Source organism: Thamnophis elegans, chromosome Z (genome assembly GCF_009769535.1).
Source record: "Thamnophis elegans isolate rThaEle1 chromosome Z, rThaEle1.pri, whole genome shotgun sequence".
Classification (NCBI taxonomy): domain Eukaryota; kingdom Metazoa; phylum Chordata; class Lepidosauria; order Squamata; family Colubridae; genus Thamnophis; species Thamnophis elegans.
Window position 1 is genome coordinate 23,443,910 of NC_045558.1, and position 20,940 is coordinate 23,464,849.

Genomic DNA, 20,940 nt, shown 5'->3' on the forward strand with positions numbered 1-20,940 from the left:
GGCTGTAAGGCAGACATGTTTCTGGGAGCAGGGATAAGGGATTTATTCTTATAGAAGATCTATGTTTTATATAAAATATGAAATACTCCCATATATTCTCAGTACTCTCTTAGAAACATAAATCTGTTACAAGGTTGACCATTTTAATCATTCATTTAGGTTTTTTTTACTCTTCTGAAAAAGTACATCATCAAATAGTAATGTGATGACTTACAGTGTAGGGATTCTAAATTTCTTGTAATAAATTTTTGAATTAAGGCAATTATAAAACATCCTGCAGATATATTAATGTCTAGTTGTTATATAAACTTCTTAACCTTTCTGTATTTCTGTATTTTTGCATTTCCTGCATTTCTCTAAATCAAAATGTTTCAAAATAAATGTGTTTTATGTTTATGGCCCGTTTGATAATGGAACAATTATATGAAATGAAAATATCAATATCCAATAAAGATCCAGAGAATAATGCAACTAGCTTCACATTGTTAGGGGAATCTTTTATTTCTCAAAAAACAGAAATTTGGCAAATAGTTTCAATAAATCATGACGCAACATGATTATTATTACATCTTTTTGTATAAAATACAAAGGGGGCAAATATACCTAATATTCCTGCCTCATATTTTCCCAGTTTCAACCCTGTGAGGCTGAGAGTGACTGGCCCAGAGAAATTATTGGCCAAGACATCATTCATGCCTAAAACAGACTTAAAACTCATGAGTCTTTTGGTTTTTATGTCAGTATTTTAACTGTGACACCAAACAGACTCTTAAAATTTGCTACTTAAAGATTGGGTATCTAATTTTGTACATTTTCCAAATGTATAAACATTGTTCTTTGGATGTAGGTTTGTTATAGTTTTTTTTTTAAACATTTAAAAAAATGTTTATTATTTCTTTTACAGTGCAGGATGTCCTTTGAGTCACAAGCTTTCCAAGAAGCTCCTGAGTTGTAGATCTGCAAGTAAAATATAATGAATGAAATATAATGCAGCCGGATAGACCCAATGCATTGCATCATAGGATAGTATTAGGAGCATAAGAAATAAGGTGATGACATTCATAGCCATCAATAAATTTCAACATAATGGATAATAACTTTAGATTCACAAGAACTGTTTCATGTTAACAAATGAAGCCATATTTCTTTGTCTAGAAACAGTCAGAGCCTACCTACTTGTGAATCAAATATAAACGTGAAATGCAATCAGAAATATTTATATTCGCCGCCTTAGCTTTATTACTGGTTTCTTTTGATTTTCCACTAATAATTCTTCAGATGAATTTGAAGTTTGAACTGGATCAGCAATCTAGTTTGAAAAAGAGAATCTAAAGTTAGTATATTATATGCATTCATAATGGAATAGCAGGGATTACATTACTGCAAAATAATTAATATATACACATTCTAAATGATGTTAGAACTACATATTTTCAGAGCATTGAATGAAAAATTATTGGCCCACCTTCTTTAGTCTATTGCGAATTAAGACTGCTGAGGTGTTCAGTGAATCATCATCCATATCTATTTTAGGTATTTCTGGTAGTCTTGGGCCAAAAATAAGTTCTTCACCCTTAGGCTCTCTTCCCAAAAGGGAAAGTTTGTTGTCTTCATCTCTTCTCCTCTTTCGTTCCTGGAGTTGAGTAGTCCGGGGCATGAATCTTCCAAGACCTTCATAACATGGAACCTTTCTTTCCAGGTTCCAGCAAGCCAATGTGTCCTGCTCTCTTTGCTGTGGCTTCTTATCCAATGTTATCTTTTGACTAAAGCATGCAGATGTTGTAGGACAGTAATCAGAGTAGTGAGGAGCTACTAATACATTCTGGCAATGCTGTTCTGAAGGAGATGTAATATGCTTCACTAATAATGTGCAAGAGGAAGATTGATAGGGGTCCTGGGTGTATGTTACTGGATTCCATTTGCTAATGGCTGTTTTAGATGCCCATGATCCACGATCCAACGGCATGGTCATTGAAGAATGTATACCATAATCCTGTTTTGTCTCCAATGATTGCTCTGAAAACACAAAAAATAATGTGTTATGCTAGTATATAGTAAAAAAGGCATTTTTGAAGTGAATTTTAATTTTGTTAACAATTTACCATGGTAGAAAACAGAGAACAGGATTTATTTGATGAGCAGTGAGAAAACATTTTTTAATGTATTAGTTGATAGTTACAGAAAAATTCCCTCCAAAGCATTGTTCTGCTATGCCTTGGATGTAATGATTCTATATGTATTTTCAAACAATTGGAATATTCTAATAAATTACATAAATGTCCACCATTCTGGGGTTGTTGGTTTGTTTGATTGTTTTTGGAGTTGTGCAAAAATCTACAATGGAATAATAAGCAAAATAAATTAAATACATGAACTAAGAAAAAAAATTAATTATATCTAATTCAAAGTAAATTCTGCAGAAACACAGTTTTTTTCTTTTCTCTCATCCTTTTTTCCATACCAAGCTATATAGATTTGAAACAATGCAAGAGGATTCTTAATGAGAATATAAAAAGAATGAATATAATTTTTCAAACAGTAAATGGAAAGTCCTCATTGAGTTGTTTTACTTCTGATAACATCTTTGGCAAATTAATATTGGATTTGGGGGGAGAATTTCAAAAGTTGTTTGCTCTTGCCCTTTATTGATTTAAAATAATAAAAGCCACAAACCTCTGAAATTGGTTGCTTTTGCTATATATTTTCGTCTGTCTCTTAGCTTGTCTCTGGTCTCTTGTACACTCTCAAATTCTGGAGCATAGCATATATGTAGCAAGCTGCCAAAGAAATTCCGCTCATCCAGTTTTCTTTTGGCCGCCCTAAGAGAAAGAGTGATTGATACACAATGTTAAAGACAACTCAACCTTGTTGAAGTTAAGTTCTTTTTAAATCCAGTAAGTTAAGTTTTTATAATATAAAAATAACTGTTGTGGTTTACATAAAACTGATATACATGAAAGATGTTTCAATATCAAACAAGTAGGTATTCTAGCCTGAACAAAAGCAATAGTTATTACCTTGCACTTGGTATTTTTAAAAACTTGATCAAGTACACTTCAGTAAATTCTTCTGCTGGATAACCATCTAGTGGATTATATTCCTCGATAGTTCCATATAATGCAAAAAGTTCAATTAGCTCCTTCATAACTCCCAATGCAGGAACACCTTGGATTAACAAATATCGAGACTCTAAATTGACAGTGTAAACCTGAAAAACAAAATTACTTTAAGAACACTTTAATATATGTAACTGAGCTGTTCTATTTTAAAATTAATTAAAAGTAATAAAAGATAAAGGTAAATATCTAGTACATATGTGCTAGTTGTTTCCAGCTCTAGGGGGCTATGCTCATCTCCATTTCAAAGCAGAAGAGCCAGTGCTGTCCGAAGACATCTCCGTGGTCATGTGGCCAGCATGACTAAATGCCAAAGGTGCACGGAACGCTGTTACCTTCCCACCAAAGGTGGTTCCTATTTTTCTACTTGCATTTTTACATGCTTTCGAACTGCTAGGTTGGCAGAAGCTGGGGCAAGTAATGGGAGCTCACTCCATAACATGGTGCTAAAGATTCAAACTGCCGAACTGTTGATCTTTCTGATCGGCAAGCTCAGCATCTTAGCCACTGAGCCACCACATCTCTGTTTACAGTAATACAGTATAACAATTTTAAAAGAATGTGTCAGAAGTTAGATATTTTAGCATTAGTGATCAAGTTCATCCATGGTAGTCGTCCACCTGTGCATACAATTGGGACCAAAATTTCCATTGCTAAGTAAGGCAATTTTTAAGTGAATTGCCACAGTTGATTTTATGTGCCAAATGCTGAAGTTGTTAAATGAATCATGTGGTTGTTAATGCAAATCTGACTTCCTCCATTGACTTTCTTGTCAGAAGCTGGTTAGGAAGATTGTAAATAGCAATCATATGATCCTTAAATAAAGCAACCATCATAAATACATGCCAGATACCAAGCAACCAAATATTGATTATGTGTCTGTGGGGATGCTACAATGGTTACAATGAGGACCAGTCATAAGCAATACTTTTCAGAGTGTTATAACTTGGAATGTTGTTAGCTGAGGACTACATGTACGACTTGTTTGGTTATGGGTTAGTTTGATGAATGAACCTAAGCAATCATATTTTTGATTAAACTTTATATTAATATATATTAATAATATGAGACCAAATAAAAGTAACAATGTAAGTTGCAGAATAAAAACAAACCAAACAAGTTAAGGGAAAAGAAAACTAATGTCAGATGAAATGAAATTTTAAAAGTTATTGGGAAAAACATAAGTAGTGGGTCAAAGAATATAGTCAAGTTTAGAAATTAAAGATTGCCGAGTCGTACATACAGTATAGGAAGAAAGATATCGCTATTAATTGAATTATAGCAAGGATTATAAATGATTACTCATAGCATTTGGACAAACTACAATTAGCTACTACTATATCTTGGATACTTCAAAAACTATATTATACAAGAAAAGCAAGTGTTCTCATCAGACCAATGTCCCTTGGACATTGACATACAGTAGAAACTTCGCAAGATAGGAAGCATTGTGAAGATTAAAGTAAAGGTAAAACTGAAGACACATTTGACCACTCAAAAGACCACTGCTTCTTTTTGGGTCAGTAAATTGGCACAGTGTTCAGCAATTCAAGAATGATCTAGCCGATTATGCATGATAGTTTAGAAAGGAACAAATTGGCAAATGTCTTATCAGGGAACAACAGTTGTAACAGCTAAACACAACTTCCATTTTCAGAGTATACTTGGATTCAGTAAGACATTTGACAAAGTGGATCACAACTATTAATTGGTACAGAAAAGCATCACCACCAGTGGAATTATAACTAGCTGATCACCTGTACTCAACATGTAGTCCTTAATGAAACTGCATTTACATGGAGAGAAATTCGCAGTGAGATACTTCAAGATTCTTGAAGTAGGCCCAGTAATCTTCAACATCTTCATAAACAACTTAGATGAAGCGATACAAGGGGAGCTCATCAAATTTTCAGATGACACCAAACTGTCAGGAATAGTCAACACTTTAGAACATGAATCCCCAACTCCTGGGCTGTGAACTAGTGCTGGGCCATGGTCTGTGAGGATCTGGGCTGCACAGTTGGAGGTGAGTGGCAGGCAAGTGAAACTGCATGCTAAGGATCATGGTCCTCCTCCCACTCCAGTCCATAAAAATATATCTTCCATGAAACCAACCCCTGATGGCAAAAAGGTCAGGGATTGCTGCTTTAGAAGATAGGCTCAAGACAGACTTGAACACTGGGTGCTATCCAACAAAACGTAATTCAGTGGTGAGAAAAGTAAGGTTTTACACAATCAAAATGCTCAGATGGAGACTAGGTGATATGTAGCCCAATAACAGTAACTGTGAGAGGCATCTAGGACAACCACTTAAATATGAGCTAGCAGTTATGCTGCAGCTGCTAAAAAAGGCAATGCATTAACAGAGGGATAGAAACAAGGTCATGCAAAGTCTTGCTACAGCTATAATGCCTTGGCAAGACCACACTTGGAGCACTGCATCCAGCTGTGATTGCCACGAAACAAAAAAGATGTTGACATACTAGGAGTGCAGAGAAGAGCAACAAAGATGATTAAGGGATTGGAAACCTATCAGGTAGAGATCCAAGCTAGAAATAAGGAGAAATTTCCTGACAGTGAGAACATTAATCAGTGGACCAGCTTGCCTTCATAAGTTATGGGTGCTCCATCATCTTTAAAGAAGAGATTGGACATTTCAGATTGTCTGAAATGTTATAAGGTCTCCTGCTTGCGCAGGGGGTTGGGCTAGAAGTCCTCCAAGGTCCTTTTCCCAACTGTATTATTTTATTCCACTCGATTCGGCTTCCTGTTTAGGTGCTGCGAGTAAACAAAAAGGGGAGGGAGGGGGGAAGGAAGGAAGGAGAGATTTGCTTTTATCCGGCTTGTAGGCTTCTTAGGGAGATCTCAACAAAGTATCTGTATCCGAGAGCGAATTTGAAAAGACGAGGAAACGGCTCAAAGGAGGAATTTTTTCTCGTTTACCTTCACTGCTCGTGGCCTGCGCCCTTCACGGTACTTGGCGCGCGATGCGCAGATCGCCTGCTGTGCGTGATGCTGGCAGGCGCTTCCGACCTCCTCCTCACCTGCATCAACCGTCGCCATCTTCGCTTCCGTACTCTCTTGTCGCCTCTTGAAAACGTCATCCAAGTCATTTCCCCCTCCCCCCGCCCGCCCGCCGCCCCTGCTTCCAGCACCGACGGCCACGCTAAGGAAAGGCGGAAAGAAATCGAAGAAGAACCCGGCGAAGGAAAGAGGTGGAGCCTTCGCCCATCATCCAATCACAGCAGAGAAAAATGGCTGGGCCTCCAATGACGGTTAAGGACTACATGGGGGGGGGGGGAGTACGGTACAGAGCCGGAAGCCGGAAGCCGGAAGAAATAGTTTCGTCAATCTGATGACGGCCAAGAGTGGCGACTTTCTATAGTTTTGTCTTTTAAGGTGGCTGGTTGTGTTACCTGGCCGTGGGTGGCCGGAGGGTCGGCGGTAATGTGGGGGGCAAGAGGAGTCGGGGTAGCCGCGGCGAGCGTCTCCTTGAGCGGCGTCAAGAACTGCTTTCTGCACTTGCCGACCTGGCTGATTTCTTACCTCCGACTGCAGCAGGTATAAGGAATTAAAGGAATGTGTCTACCGACCTCCATTCGTTCTGTGCCCCATGATTCCTGAGATTGAAGTGTTCATTCACAGTCACAGCGTCCTTTTTCTTACCAGCATCTTTCCATTTTCAAGCATGGGGCTGTTGGCACCATAGACGACCCATGGTACCATAGACGAGCCCTTGCCTGCCTCCGGATAATGTCAAAAGGTTAACTTAGTTTGTTTGTTTGTCAAACATGTACAAGATAACAAGTTTAGGTATGAACATAAACATGAATAAAGGAAGTAAATACAGATAAATGGGGACAGTAGGCAGCTGGTGTGCTATTGCACGCCCCCTTTATGGACCTCTTAAAAATGGGGTGAGGAGGCCCACAGGTTAATTTATCAGAATAAGAGAAACGGGACCTTGGACATCTTTCATTCAACCCCCTTGCTCAAGCAGGAGACCCTTATCCTCTTCATTAGCCATGCTAAGTAAAAGCAGTTATTTGCTCCAGAGGAAAAGGAGATTTGCAGCTGCGCCTGGTGGAGGTTTCTTGGCCACACTACAGAAACGATACGTTGTTGGTTTTTTCTGAGGATGTTCAATATCACCTGACATAAGATGTCTTGATGCTCTGCTCCCTGGTAAGCCTTTATCTGATCTTGCTGGGCATTTATTTTGAAAATTTGCCAATAGTAGGTGCTGCCGCCCACTGGGGATTACTGGCATGTGACACCGAATGTCATGATGGGGAAAATTGCTATATTTTTCAAGCATTGAGAATGATCTGAAGTCAACTGCAACTTTCTGCAGTTATTAAAGGAATAGGAGTTTTAAATCTGATATAGTACACATTATCTTTTTTTCCTGTTATACCTGTGGGTCCCCCCCAATGTATACACAGTGTTAAGAACAAGTTTTTTTAAATCATTTGGAAAAATACCTTATAATATCCATGAGAGGGCAGTGAAATAATTATTGGAGAGAGGGGAGGCGAATTCTATATTAGCTTTGTAAATACTCTTAAAACAAAGAGGTAAAACTGAAATTACTAAATTCCAGGCCATCAAACTATTGATCCTCTGATTCAACCCTACCCTAGTTCATTGCTTATGGAAAGAGCCAGGTCTTTGGACCTTCCAAAAGACTGCTCCTTTCCAGATCATTGACAATTGGAACTGATCTTGTAAAGATTGATGCTGACAAAGCCAAAATTACAAAACCTGAAACCACACAGGACTGTACAGGTGATACACTATATAATGTAGTGTTTGTGCATATATGCAAGGCTCAGAAATGAGCAGCATGAATTCTATTAACCCATAAAAGCAAGAAAAATATATTAAAAATAATAATCTAACATAAAATTCAAAGCCTGAGTATTTTATGAATAGAGGTATTGATTGATTGAGCCAGTCATTCTTAGCCTAACCAACTGCCATAATGTTGCTATTGCAAGAAAAATCAGAGGAAGAAGGTGTTTTAGATACATTTGAGTTATACATTAAAAAGCTGGGATAAAATACTAAGAATAATAAATGGGTTAAGGTCTTATGGGACTTTAGGGTCCAAATTGACAAGCAACTTGTTGACATATGCCTGATATTATAGTTATTGAAAAGAAAAAAGTCTGATTTTTTTATGTTGCGATGGGGGGAAATTACAAAATCCAAGACTTACAGATCAAATTTGAACACTTATTGAAAAAGAAATATCTTGTTATACCAATTTGATTGGAGCCCTTAAATTGATACATAAAGGAATTCCTTGATATCTGGAAATATGGAATTTATTAAACCAGAACACCCTAATTTTACCCCCCAAAATCTCACTCTTGCTTGGGCCTGGTCTATATGTATCTATTTGTCTACTTACGTAAAATATCCCCTGTTTGTTTAATATAAATGTTTTTTTTTTATTTATAGGATCAAATTGTGAAAGTTTCTTGGGGGAATCAATCAGTATTCTTGGGTTGGATGGAAAGCAGACATCAACGTCAAACAGAAGAAAACATTGTTGAAATAAACAGACAATTAGCAGGCACGCTTGGCATCAAAAATGGACAACAGGTTTGAAACGCAATCTTCTATTTGTATATTTAGAGTAGGATATGAAGTTGATGCATATGGAATATATCAGTTATTAGTTTCAAAATCTGGCTTATTAAATTATCAAATTGCCTACAAGTTATGTTTAATAAAATACCGAGACCTAGCAAACATATTTCATAGTTAACTTTTGAAATGATTGTTGTATACATTCTCTATTAATTTATTTGCTTTGCACCTGCAAAGCACATAATACATCAAGTGCATTTCTTATGGGATATGCAGACATGAGGTACAAACAAAGAACTGCACTCAACAAAGAATATTGCTTGAAATGAACATGCAGAAATAATACCTGTCCATTACATTCAGAAGTCATGAGCATCATTTATAAAGCCATGTTCTTTCTTTTTCAGATGCAGCCATTAAATGAATGTGCAGGTTGTTTAGTGAAGCACAGGGTCTCTAAGGCGGGCCCCATCCACCTAGGCACTCGGTGTGCCATTTCCCACCCCTTGAGATCCCTGCAAGCTTTGTGTCTAGTTAATGCCCCATCTTGCCCCACACCCTTGTCACCCCATGTCATCCATTGTTCACTTATCTTTCAAAGATCTCTGGAGCTTGGTTTAGGAGGTGGAAGGAGGGTAGGCAGCTCTGTTCCTGATCCATGTGGCACAATCCTGAAAGCAGCTTGGGGGCAGCCACATTAAATTGTGGATGCTCTGAAAATGATGGCCGCTTCTTGGATCGCACCACTCAGCCTATGAATGGAGGGGTTTGCCCTTCTTTTTAACATGAGCTCCAGAGAATTGTGATGGACAGGGAACTTTCCAGAACTTGCATTAGGGAAGCAGAGCAGGCCTCTTCATTCAGAATAAAAGAATTGGAATCCAACCCCCTGCTCAAGCTGGAAATCCTAAACCATTTCAGACAAATGGTTGTCCAATCTCTTCTTAAAAACCACCAGTGTTGGGGAATTCACAACTTCTGGAGGCAAGCTGTTCCACTGACTGATTGTTCCAACTGTCAGGAAATTCCTTCTTAGTTCTAAGTTGGTTCTCTCCCTGATTAGTTTCTACCCATTGATTCCTGTCCTGCTTTTGGAGAATAGATTGACTCCTTCTTCTTCATGGCAACACCTTAGATATTGAAACACTGCTGTCATTTCATCCTTAGTCCTTCTTTTCATTAAACTAGACATACACGGTTCCTGCAACTATTCTTCAAACGTTTTACCCTTCAACCCTCTAATCGTCTTCCTTGCTCTTCTCTGCACTCTTTCTGGAATCTCAACATATTTTTGATATTGTGGCGACCCAAACTTGAAGCAATATTCCAAGTGTGGTTTTACCAAAGCATTGTAAAGTGGTATTAACACTCAACGTGATCTTGATTCTATCCCTCTATTAATGCAGCCTAGGACTTGACAATGTGGTTTTATCCTAGAAATGGACCCTATTTTTGGCCAGTCTCATTGAACTGTGGAGGCTCTGTAAATGGCAGCTACTTCTGGGATCACACACCACATGGCCCAGGTGCAAAGAGGCTTCTGTTTCTCTTTTTGGAAAGCTCTGCATTGGGTCAGACTTCATATTAAATAAGCAGAACAAGCCTATTCGTTCCTGGGCCTTGTGACACAATCCCAAAAGTGGCCATTATTTTTAGGGTAACCACAATTCAATGCAGCTGACCAGAAAATAGTGGCTGCTTCTGGGATCACACCACACAGGCCAGGAGCAGAGCAGCCTCTCTTCGTTTCTCACTTGAGCTCTGGAGATTTTCAAAGAGTAAATGAAGAGAGCGTGAAGCATGGTGGGTCCCAGCACCCATGGTGCCCAGGGGACCCAGGGTGAGGAAATAAACAGGGGGATTCCTGCAATGTCCCTATATTCAGTCGTAAGAATGAATGTCTGTAGGGTACTACAGTGGCTGTAACTTTGGAACTGGGGTGTTGGTAGCTTTTGCATGGTCTGTTGTAACTTTGAGCAGCTGCTAAGCAACCAGTGGAAAGTTAAGGACTAACTTTTTATTGAATTATTTTCAATTCATCACTTATATCTCTCCAGTATTGTCACCCCCAAACTGAGATCTGCACCCATCCTTCTGGCTTCCTGAAAGAGCTTGAAGATCTGCTTCTGCCAACTGCCCAGGCTCCCCAATAGGGGGCATGTCATTCTGGAGATGGTTAATGGGTTAAGACAAGACCCCACCTTCTCACCATTGCATCTAGTTCCCTTCCTTCTCATCGTTGTCATTTTCTATATCAATTTTAGTGTTGATATTTACTGTTTTAATATTTTATTTTAGTAAACCACCTACAGTTGCTTCTAGGCAAGATGGCTGACATTTAAGTTTAATAAATAAAATATTAGAATATTTTTGCTTAGGATTCAGTGAGTCAGTCAGTGGGTCAATAAATAAAAGTTGCACATACTAGCAGCAGCACTTAGACTTATATACTGCTTTACAGTGTTTTACAGCCCTCTCTAAGCAGTTTATAGAGTAAGCATATTGCCCCCAACAATCTGGATCCTCATTTTACCCACCTCGGAAGGATGCAAGGCTGAGTCAACCTTGAGTCTGGTGGGGTTTGAACTGCCGAAGTACTCTGCAGTACTGCACTCTAACCACTGTGCCACCAAGGCTCATATTAACATTGTTCTCAAACTGTTTAGTTTTTGTTACTGTCAGAATTGAATAAAATACCATTTGTTTATTTATTTGAGGGTGCCAAAAGTAACTTTTCTATTGGCAGCGGGAATAAATAATGCTAATTATATAGGCAGAGTGTGTTTTGAAAATGTATGTTGCCTGTACAGATCCACAACCATGGGATTCTTATGTCAGATTTTCTTTTCTTGTTTAGAATCATTTTCAGTGCTCTGATTGTGAAAATATTGGAAGTAATTTAATTAGATTTCTTATCTGCCAGGTATTCCTTGAACCCTGTTCTCAGGTTTTATCCTGTCAGCAAGTAGAAGTAGAACCAATGTCAGCAGATGATTGGGAAATACTGGTAATTAAAGTGCTTTTTAATATAATACTTATTTTTTTCTCCTCTTGTCTGTTCCACCTTAACAAAACATGCAGTTTTACTTGTTAAAACCATTTTCGTGTCTTCATTTTGTTGCAATCTTCTTAGTCAGGATCAAAGGTTTTTTTTTAACATTGTGTAAAATGATTATAGGAGCTGCATGCATTGTCCCTGGAAAGGCATCTTCTTAATCAAATTCGAATAGTATTTCCAAAAGCTATTTTCCCGGTGTGGGTTGAGCAACATACTTGTATTTATATCCAGATTGGTAAGTGGTTATGCAAGACTTTATCAGATTTAAAGAGATAATTATAAGTTTGGTATGTATATTAACATTTCCCTTTTTATTTTAGTTACTCTAAAGCCCCAAGCTCTTTATGGAAGACTTGAAGCTTGCACAGAGCTTCTTGTATCTCCTAAATTACGGCAGTGTGAAGGTAGTTCTACCATGGTGCCTTCCCAGAAAGATGACACTGTGCAAGAAGATGGCCCTGAAACTGAATTAAAATCGAGAAAAAGAAATGAGGAGCCACACTCCAAAGAAACACATTTAAATAGGCAACTTCAGCAGCATCAGCCAAATGCAAAGGGATTACTGGGTGCAAATATTTTCCCAAACATTTGGAATTTACTTCGGAACATTTTTTTTTATAATTCTGAAAAGAAACATGAGCTTTCTAATGGTATTGAGGAACTGAACGCTGCTAAAAATCGTCTCTTAAACTTGATTCAGGTGGATTCTGTTTTTAGAGTATGTCAAAGGCAGCTTCCCAGCATGAAAAACACACTGGAAACATGCACATTTCAGGAATACAACACTGTTTTTGTTTTTCCATGGAATGAAGTATATCCCGTTTTAGAAGCTAATACTCAGGTTTCTTATGGGAAAATTAGTAAGCTACTTTCTCCAAAACAGCAAATGCAAGAGTTAAAGTATCATCTAACCTCAAAGAAAGAGAAACATCTGTTTAACACAGAAAAGCAATTTACTTTGAGTAAGGTTCAAGAACCTAATGAGTTTTCTGTTGTGCAAATAATATGGAATGGATTTGAGGATCTAAAGGATGCCCTAATGTTCAATAACAATGTGGATCAACTGCATGTTGGAAAAATTTGGGTTAGTGAAATTTATGAAGGATACACAGAAAATCAGGATATTAGGCTCATTAGCATTTTAAATCAATTTTGATGAGTTGCTGACTGGTTAACATTAGAGAATTAAAATATTTTACCTAAAAACTAAGCTGTATTAAATTTTAGTGCTTATTCAGGAAAAAAGTGATTATTTTGAATGTGGGCAGCAATCTCCAACTATAATGCTTTTGTAATTAGTGAGCATTATATCCTAATCCAACTTTAAATAAAATAATTCAAATAGTTTCAATTTAAAAATACTAATTTAGTTTGCTTTGTTTACTTCAAATCTTTTTATACCTTCCTAAATCAAATTCTTAAAGTGGATTAAAGTAGCAAAACAAAATCAGTTATTTTTCATATGTTTTTGTTCACTTAGGCAATAAAAAATAGAGTTACAAGTTAATATTATTTCCATAAATAATGTGAGAGCCAGTTTGGTAAAGGCACAAGGCTAGAAAAGCAGGAGATTATGAGTTCAAGTCTTAGACATGAAAGGCAGCTCTGTGATTTTGGACCAGCCGTTCTCTCTCAACCCAACCCCCCTCACGGTGTTGATGTTGAGGAAAAATAGGAGAAAGGTTTGTTGGATATGTTCCCCACCTTGAGTTATTTGTAAAAATAATAAAGGTGGGATACAAATAATTAAACTAAATCAAATCAATCAATGATGATGAAAAATACAATGCAAGGAATCCTTTTTTTCCTAGAGAGAATTGAGAAATTATTAACATTTTAGCTACAATTATAGTCTTTGAAATAGCTTTGAAAATTTAAGTTTTCTTTATTTCTTTCTCAAATTTTTATACCAATCATGCCACTTAAATGATTCTGCACAAACCTCCCTACTATACCAGTGACTATCTTATGGAAGATTAAAATTTTTCTATATATTAGAGAAGGAACTGTTTGTGATTTTTATTTTGTGTTTCAGATACCTGAACTATTGAGAAAGAAGCTAGATATAGAAATGCATGCTGCTGTCAGAATCACGTCAATCAGTTCAGATCCTAAAATTCCAACCACTCTTAGACTTCAGCCTGAACGCACTTTAGTGAGTTTCACCTAATTGATAAACTGTTGATAAACTGTTCCCAGTATCTTATTGACTACTTATAGATTTTACTTCAACTCTCCTCACACACCTATCTCTGCTCTTTTGGCTACCTTGAAAACAGCATGCCATGACAGCAAGGTGCTGTCAATGGTGCAGTAGAAGCCCGGGGCCTTCAGCAGCCAACTGCTCATAGGCCTCTACTTCAGCTTCAGCACCAAGGAATGTCAAGTCCTGTACTACAGCTAGCTACCTTCCAAAGCATTGCAAAAAGTGTCTGCGTGATTTGGAAAAAAGCATACATTTGGGGAAAGATGACCCTAGCATTCTCATGAGGTTTTGGAGGACTTCCGAGGCATAACAAGAAGGGGACATGTGGCCTTGGGGGAAGAAGGTCTGGCATACAAAGAGCCAGGCCAGATATGCTTTATCAGCATTGAAAGAAGATGGCAGAAGTCATGGTAGAACCAATGGAGCACAGGGCAGCAGGGATAAACGAGTCCTTGCGTTGTGAAGATAGAGTGGCCAGGGTTTGAAAGAGAGGTCCAGGCAAGTGGTGACTGCTGAAGGCCGAGAGCTTCTGTTGAGGTAGCATGGGGCTTAAGGTAACATTTTCTAGTGGTGCTGGTGGCTGAAATAAAAGCCCAGGCGAGTAATGACTGCTGAAGGCCATGGGCTTCTATTTCAGCCCTAATGGGAAGAGTTGAAGCAATCCTAGTCATAAATATGAGCAGACTGCCTGAATTTTGATCACATGACTCTTGTACTAGCTATAACTTTGAAGACAGGGCATCATTACAATTCATTCAGTGCTGCCATAACTTCCAACAGTCGCTGAATGAATGGTCATTAAATGAGTCCTCCTTGTAATTATATTTTTTCTATATTGTATTTCCCTACAAATCCGAGCCATATTCACTCATTTAAATCTATTAAATCAATGTCCATTAAAAAAAAAACTACATTGCAATTTGTACCCTGGAAAAATCCAAGTGATTTGTGTACTTTAGTTTCCAAAACAAGCATTTAGAATAAAGTTCCTGGAATGTTTGGATTGGTTGAGGGCTTACTCACTGTTGATAGAAATATAATGCCAGTATGTCTGAAATTGTCATTTTGTATAAAAGACATGAACCCTGCCAAATTTATATACTTTGCCCCCCCAAAGACATCAAAGTGCCTTAGAAGATAACAAAAATGAGATCAACTTGTAGATAGTGTTGTGATTACAGGTAACCCATCAGCTAAAGGAAGAAAAGCTCCTCATAATTTTTTTTATTAGAAAAAAATATTACTGAATTAACAGTCCTCATCATTTTTTATTTTAGAATAAAGGAATAAGTGAAAAAGACATTAAAGATGCATTTAAGTTGTGGCTAGAGGATTACATTAGGCTTCCCTTGATAACAGCAGAAACAAGTTATTTACAATTGGCACTTAATTCGGGTAAGGAAAATTCAATTACAGATGTAACTATTGCATGTTGCAGGGCTTTTCCTATATATCAATTTTAAAAGATTTAGCCAATTACAACTGGATTTCAGTCAGTTTATCTATATTTAATACATTAGTTTAATAATTAAATGTCTCTTGCCGTAAGTATTTTTTGATAATTTGTAAAAAAAGTTGCAATATTGCAAAGGAAATGGGTAATGTTTTATTTATTTGATAGTAGCACATCCAATGTGACCTAACTGTAAATGACCTTTCCCTCTGCTCGGTTTAGTCATTTAAAATGGGAGGGGGGGTTGTAACTAATGAAAAAGAAAACTAAAAATAATGAAGTGCCCGATCTTTTTGTCTTTGCAGACTGGTGGGGGTGGAGGGGAGAGGGGATGGTTCCACACAAGCAGCAAGGTGAGCATGCATGCATAGAGAAAGCTCCATACGCACCGCTGCTTGCACAAATGGATTTTTGCGCGAACAAACACACTCACCTACTATTTGAACAAGTGGAGCTGCGTACAGACATGTGCTCACCTGCAGCTTCTGCAGCCCAACTCTGAATGGGCCGCAGCCTTGTACTGGGTCATGGAGCCCGGGTTGGGAACTCCCAATCTACACAATGAAACTCATTGTCATTCCAACCAGATTTACAAGGTAAAATAAAATATATTGAATAATAATTAAATTAATTCTCATTGTATTTTGGAAGGCCTGGAAGACTTTGTCCTCACTATAGTCACTTATGACACCAAAGAAGAGAAAGCCAGAAATACTTTCATCTTGAGCCCTAGCTTACTACAGAAGGCAAATATACAAGTAAATATAACTAATTTCAGATAGCCAATAATTTAAAATATTAATGCAATTTACTTAAGATAATGTATTGATTTTCTTGATTTCTATCTTTGTACAAAATGTTAAATTTCACTATTTATAAATGTCTGATGCATTAAAATATTTGAAGAGAATTCTGGAGAGACTCTTTCCAAAACAAACTATTAGCTTAGTTTAGCTTAGCTTACCATCTTATCTTAAAATTTGCTGTTTTTTGACTCTATAATTCTGTGATTAGTAGCAGGTAAAATGTAATGTTATAACCTAAAAAGTTGAAGTTTGAAATACAAGGATATGTAAACCTTATTTTGAATATAAAATAATTGTAATTTGAGGTTTGCACAACATTTTTAGGTGCTTATTGTTATTTAAGTGCATCTGTCAATTTAGTCAAAAAATTCATCCTGAGCAAACTGTGCTGGATTTCAGAACTTCAGATGCTTTTTACAATGTGGATGAGACCAGCATTTTCAGTTCATTTTTTAATATGTATACTCTTCGGGGGGGTGGGGGGTGTTCTGTTAAGATACAGACTGTTGTGCCTTAAAATGGATTCTACTGTACTGCCTTAATTGGCTTTTCCTGTACTGTGCTGTTGAGTTGTCATGGTAACGGCTTCACAGTACTCCACAAGGGGGCTCCCTCTGGTAAGGGGGAAAACCAACATTAGAAATTGTGGCGATGTTCATGGAAGGATGGTTGGGATAAATAAAAATCCGGGCAGTGCCAGGTTATTAGCAATAAAGAATATTAAAGTGCAAAGTCTTATAAGCTTAGTATATTTCAACCTTAATACTTTTCATAAGTGAGCCACTTTTTCTTACTTTATGGAAGTTAACAGAAAAATGTATGCTTAACAGCTTCCATTTTAATAGGTTCCTCTAAATAAAAATGAGGTTTAAAAGTGGTCCTACCAATTTTGTGTTGTTTTGATATCACTGATCACAGCTCCCCATTAATTGTTCGAAAAATCATTTTTGAAATAAAAAATATGCCTGTCCACAGAATATAATACCCATTCTTGTGTTATACTATATGCTTCTAGAGTTGTTACATAATTGCTATTTTTAATTTTTAAGTAATTGTATATGTCTTCTCCAGGATGTTACGTCTGATTTATCAGAAGTAAGCCTTATTGGATTTAATGGGACTTGCATCAGTATAAATGTGGTTTCTCCTTTATCACTTTTTCTGACCCTAACAGTATATTTTTTCTGCAGGTTTTGTTACATCCTGAGTCTCCAGCATCCAGTGGTAGTAACTTTCAGTCTTGTTGTGAACAGCCTTCACCATGGCTCAGTCTAAACTGCTTAGGGTGAGTCATCTTAATAACAACACAAAGGAATAGATGAATTTTTAATATTCATTGTGCATAATGTCCATCATCTTCATACTCTGTAACATCACAAGTGTAAGCATGCGGTATTGGCCTGCTTTATACAGTATTCTGAAAAAATTGGGCCTTTACTTGATACGTAACTTGATTAGGGTAGAGATAGAAGTTCTCAATTATTATTATTATTTTTTGCAGAGGAGTGGATAACATTGGATTATCATCTTTGAAACACATATCGCATAGCCTCTTGACACATCCCCTGTCTCAAACACTAGCTCCCTTTTGTGCTGGATTATGCAGTGGGGGTATCCTAATTACTGGAGCAAAGGTAAATAAGCTTTTAATTTCCCTTTTAGAATGCAGGATATTTTCATTTCAGTTATCTGTCTTTTTATATCAGGCAGTCTTGAAATTGTTCCAATTTGCTCCTTCTAAAGGAGTATTTTATACAGTTCTTTGACTCTTAAAAGTCAATGTATAACAAATATATTTCTTTGCTGCATTTAGTATTATGCAGCTTCTATATATGCCAATAAAGAATAGAGGCAAGTTTTAGAATCTCTTCTAGAACCATGAAACTGGTAGTAAATATATAGATGATGATTGATCTTGTGTAACCTGGATTGTGTAAACTCTGCCTATTCTCATGGATCTGAAATTTCATTAAATTCATATGATTCCAAGAAACCAGAATAGGTTTTACTGAGACACAGGGAATGAAAACAAGACAGGTTGAATTTGCATTATATAGAAATATAAATGAAGATCTTCTCAGTCCATAAAATAGTAGCTGATCTGGTTCTTCAAATGAGAAGATGTCAAATTCTAAGATAAACTAAGTTGAGCTTAGTTGGTCCAGAGCTCTGTGTCAATGGAGAATCCCACAACAAAGTACTCTTAAATTTCTTTGGAACAAGATATATCCCCATTTGACTAGTTGCCAGAGGCTTTAATTTATGGCAAACTGAGGGGTTATAGTCATTCATTTGATAAAGCCAATGATACAAAGTATGGGAAAATAGATTTAAAAGACTGAAATAAGACATTTTCACAAGACATTTGAGTACAATGCTCAATCAAGCAGATATTTTGCTGGTGAACCAAGTCAGGTGGCTGAAGGAATTATAGACTTCTGAATGTATTGAACTTATTCATTTTATTAAACTGTTAGAATGTATTTTCTTAGAGAAAATGACCAATTATATAGGTATGTCAATAGTTTCTATAAATTTCAGTATGAAGTTGCTTCAACCCAATTTTCTTTTACAGGGAAGTGGCAAATCAACATTAGCAAAGGCCATTTGTAAAGAAGCATTTGATAAACTTGATACTCACTTGGAAGTGATTGATTGTAAAGCTTTAAGAGGTAATGTTTGTCTCTGCCTTTTCTCTATCATTTCCTATATGCATAGTATAGACTTCCAGCATTTGTTCAATTCTTAAGAGTTAATTATATTAAACCATATGGCTTTAACCAGAGTTCAGATCTCCTGTTCAAGATGGTTTATATTTGCCTTATTATAATCGGGTGGGTGAGTGAGTATTGTTAAAACTTGTGGATATAACCAGAACTGAAACAAAGTTACGTAAGGATACATTGATAACTGCATTAGATTGGAAAATGGTCCACTTTTTTCCCCCTATCACTGACAATACATAATGTTCCAGGTAAAAGATTACAAAGTATACAAAAGAAGCTGGAAGAAGCCTTCCTAGAGGCAGCATGGAGACAGCCATCGGTCATTCTGTTAGATGATCTTGATCACATAATGGGAGTTCCCCTTGCTCCAGAACATGAGAACAGTCCTAAAGCAGTCCAGAGCACTTGTCTTGCTCATGGTAAATAGTTTGTGTTTTTTTTTAACCGTGTTGTTAAGAATATTCAGGAATACAGTAGAACCTCGGGTCACAAACGCTTCTGACCACGACCAAATCACTCTGATTGCGAACACATCCTTGGGTGACAATCAAACACAGTCATGGCAACTTTCCCTGCTGCGCCATTTTTTTTGTATGTGCATGCGCAGTCAGTCTTGCTTCCAGTCAAGACCAGATCGGGTTGCAACTGAAGTCCTGGAACGGATTATGTGACCAGAGGTTCCACTGTATTAGCATTTTTCTATCTGATTCTAAGTCTTCCTTGGTTCAATCAAAATGTGTTCCTTATTCTTTTAGGAAATAAGCAACTTCTGGATCTATGTTCATTGACTGCCCTCCCCCACCCCCCACCCCTTTTCAGACTGATCCCTTATGCTAGCTTCCCAGGGAATCTAATCTTTCTGAAGCAAAAGAAAGGCCTTTCCCTGCTTCAGGAATGATCCCTTTTGAAAGCAGGGAAGAGCCAATAAATCATGATTAAGGAAATGATAATATAGTTCCCTTGTGTATTGAAATGGATGAGTGGTATTAATAACGTGTTTCCATCTGGATACACAAAGATATCAAGATTAGGGAGTGACAATTCCAAAAATTAATACCTGGAGACATAATGTTAAGCTATAATCACAAGTGTAAGGAAGAGATCATCCTTTTTCTCATAATCGGAAAGTCTTTCGCCAGTGAAAGGAACCTTGAATCTTTAGAATCCAAGTTTCATTTATCCAGCCCAGTGGAGAAATTCCCTTCTTTTTTGACAGCTCTTTCCCTCTATCTATTTATTGACTTACATCTGTGATGGCAAACATATGGTATGCCTGCCACAGGTGGCACACCGATCCCTGTCTGTGGGCATGCAAGCTGTCGCCCCCAGCTTCACTGCACATGCATGCATGCCTCTCACCAGCCAGCTGGTTTTTGGGTCTCTGCTGTGCATGTGGGGAGGGCACATGTAGGGAGGTCGCGGGTGCATGCATGGGGTGGAATGTGGTGGTTCATGCATGCATGCAGGGACGGGTGTGTGTGTACACACGGGTGGAGGGAGCACGAGGGTGCGCATGGTTGGGGGAGCGTGGGTGGGGGGTCATGTATGCATTGCATTATGGGTGTGCAGCATGCTTTTGGCACGCAACGACGAAAAGGTTAGCCATCACTGACCTACATGGTTGCTTAGCAACCACACCTGGGAGAGCCAAGATAGTGAGCATGGATTTCTTTTGAACTTTGTCTCGAGGCTCATGAATTAATTAGGTCATCTTTTGGAAACTTCACAGCAATCATATGGGTACTTTGTTTAACGATTGTCCTGATTTGCATCCATAATAGAATAGAACCGGCTCCATTATGGTACTAAATTGAGGGCTACTATAATTGATAAGTTATACATTGTATCGATACTTGACAACATAATAGATGCATAAAATGTATCAGCATCTCATTGTGATGCAAAATTAAAATACTGTAAGGGTTGTAGGTACATAGCACAAATGCCCATTGGAAATAAACAGAATATATAGTTTCA

At 37.5% G+C, this 20,940-nt stretch overlaps 2 protein-coding genes across 6 annotated transcripts in view; one reads left to right on the forward strand and one right to left on the reverse strand.

Moving 5' to 3' along the window:
• Positions 1–476: 476 nt before the first annotated feature.
• RBM48 (RNA binding motif protein 48) lies at positions 477–6,298 on the reverse strand. 2 transcript variants are annotated; one of them, XM_032237660.1, is made up of 5 exons: positions 6,060–6,298; positions 3,018–3,208; positions 2,674–2,819; positions 1,466–2,016; positions 477–1,309 (listed from the first exon to the last, which is right to left on the reverse strand). In XM_032237660.1, the coding sequence occupies exons 1-5, from the start codon at positions 6,177–6,179 to the stop codon at positions 1,217–1,219; spliced, it is 1,101 nt and encodes a 366-aa protein (XP_032093551.1). In that variant the 5' UTR covers positions 6,180–6,298; the 3' UTR covers positions 477–1,216. The 2 variants fall into 2 exon arrangements, with proteins under 2 accessions (XP_032093551.1, XP_032093552.1); XM_032237661.1 differs by lacking the exon at positions 6,060–6,298 and adding an exon at positions 5,723–5,764.
• A 159-nt stretch (positions 6,299–6,457) lies between these two features.
• Positions 6,458–20,940, forward strand: part of PEX1 (peroxisomal biogenesis factor 1) — a 39,442-nt gene continuing 24,959 nt past the window's right edge. For 3 of the 4 annotated variants that reach the window (XM_032235456.1, XM_032235460.1, XM_032235461.1), the window contains exons 1-12: positions 6,458–6,677; positions 8,583–8,726; positions 11,638–11,721; positions 11,893–12,007; positions 12,093–12,856; positions 13,808–13,927; positions 15,256–15,373; positions 16,083–16,189; positions 17,428–17,522; positions 17,739–17,871; positions 18,813–18,909; positions 19,212–19,382. In XM_032235456.1, coding sequence (XP_032091347.1) covers positions 6,564–6,677; positions 8,583–8,726; positions 11,638–11,721; positions 11,893–12,007; positions 12,093–12,856; positions 13,808–13,927; positions 15,256–15,373; positions 16,083–16,189; positions 17,428–17,522; positions 17,739–17,871; positions 18,813–18,909; positions 19,212–19,382 — 2,062 coding nt within the window. In that variant the 5' untranslated portion in view covers positions 6,458–6,563. Of the gene's footprint in view, positions 6,678–6,705; positions 6,880–8,582; positions 8,727–11,637; positions 11,722–11,892; positions 12,008–12,092; positions 12,857–13,807; positions 13,928–15,255; positions 15,374–16,082; positions 16,190–17,427; positions 17,523–17,738; positions 17,872–18,812; positions 18,910–19,211; positions 19,383–20,940 lie in introns of those variants that run through there. The other variant, XM_032235457.1, reaches the window with a different exon arrangement.

Coding starts and splice junctions, on each gene's coding strand:
- RBM48 (XM_032237660.1), bottom strand. CDS start 6,179: ATGGCGACGGTTGATGCAGGTGAGGAGGAGGTCGGAAGCGCCTGCCAG. Junction 3,209..6,059: donor GCAGGCCACGAGCAGTGAAG/GTAAACGAGAAA, acceptor TTTGTTTTTCAG/GTTTACACTGTCAATTTAGA. Junction 1,310..1,465: donor TTCGCAATAGACTAAAGAAG/GTGGGCCAATAA, acceptor TTTTCAAACTAG/ATTGCTGATCCAGTTCAAAC.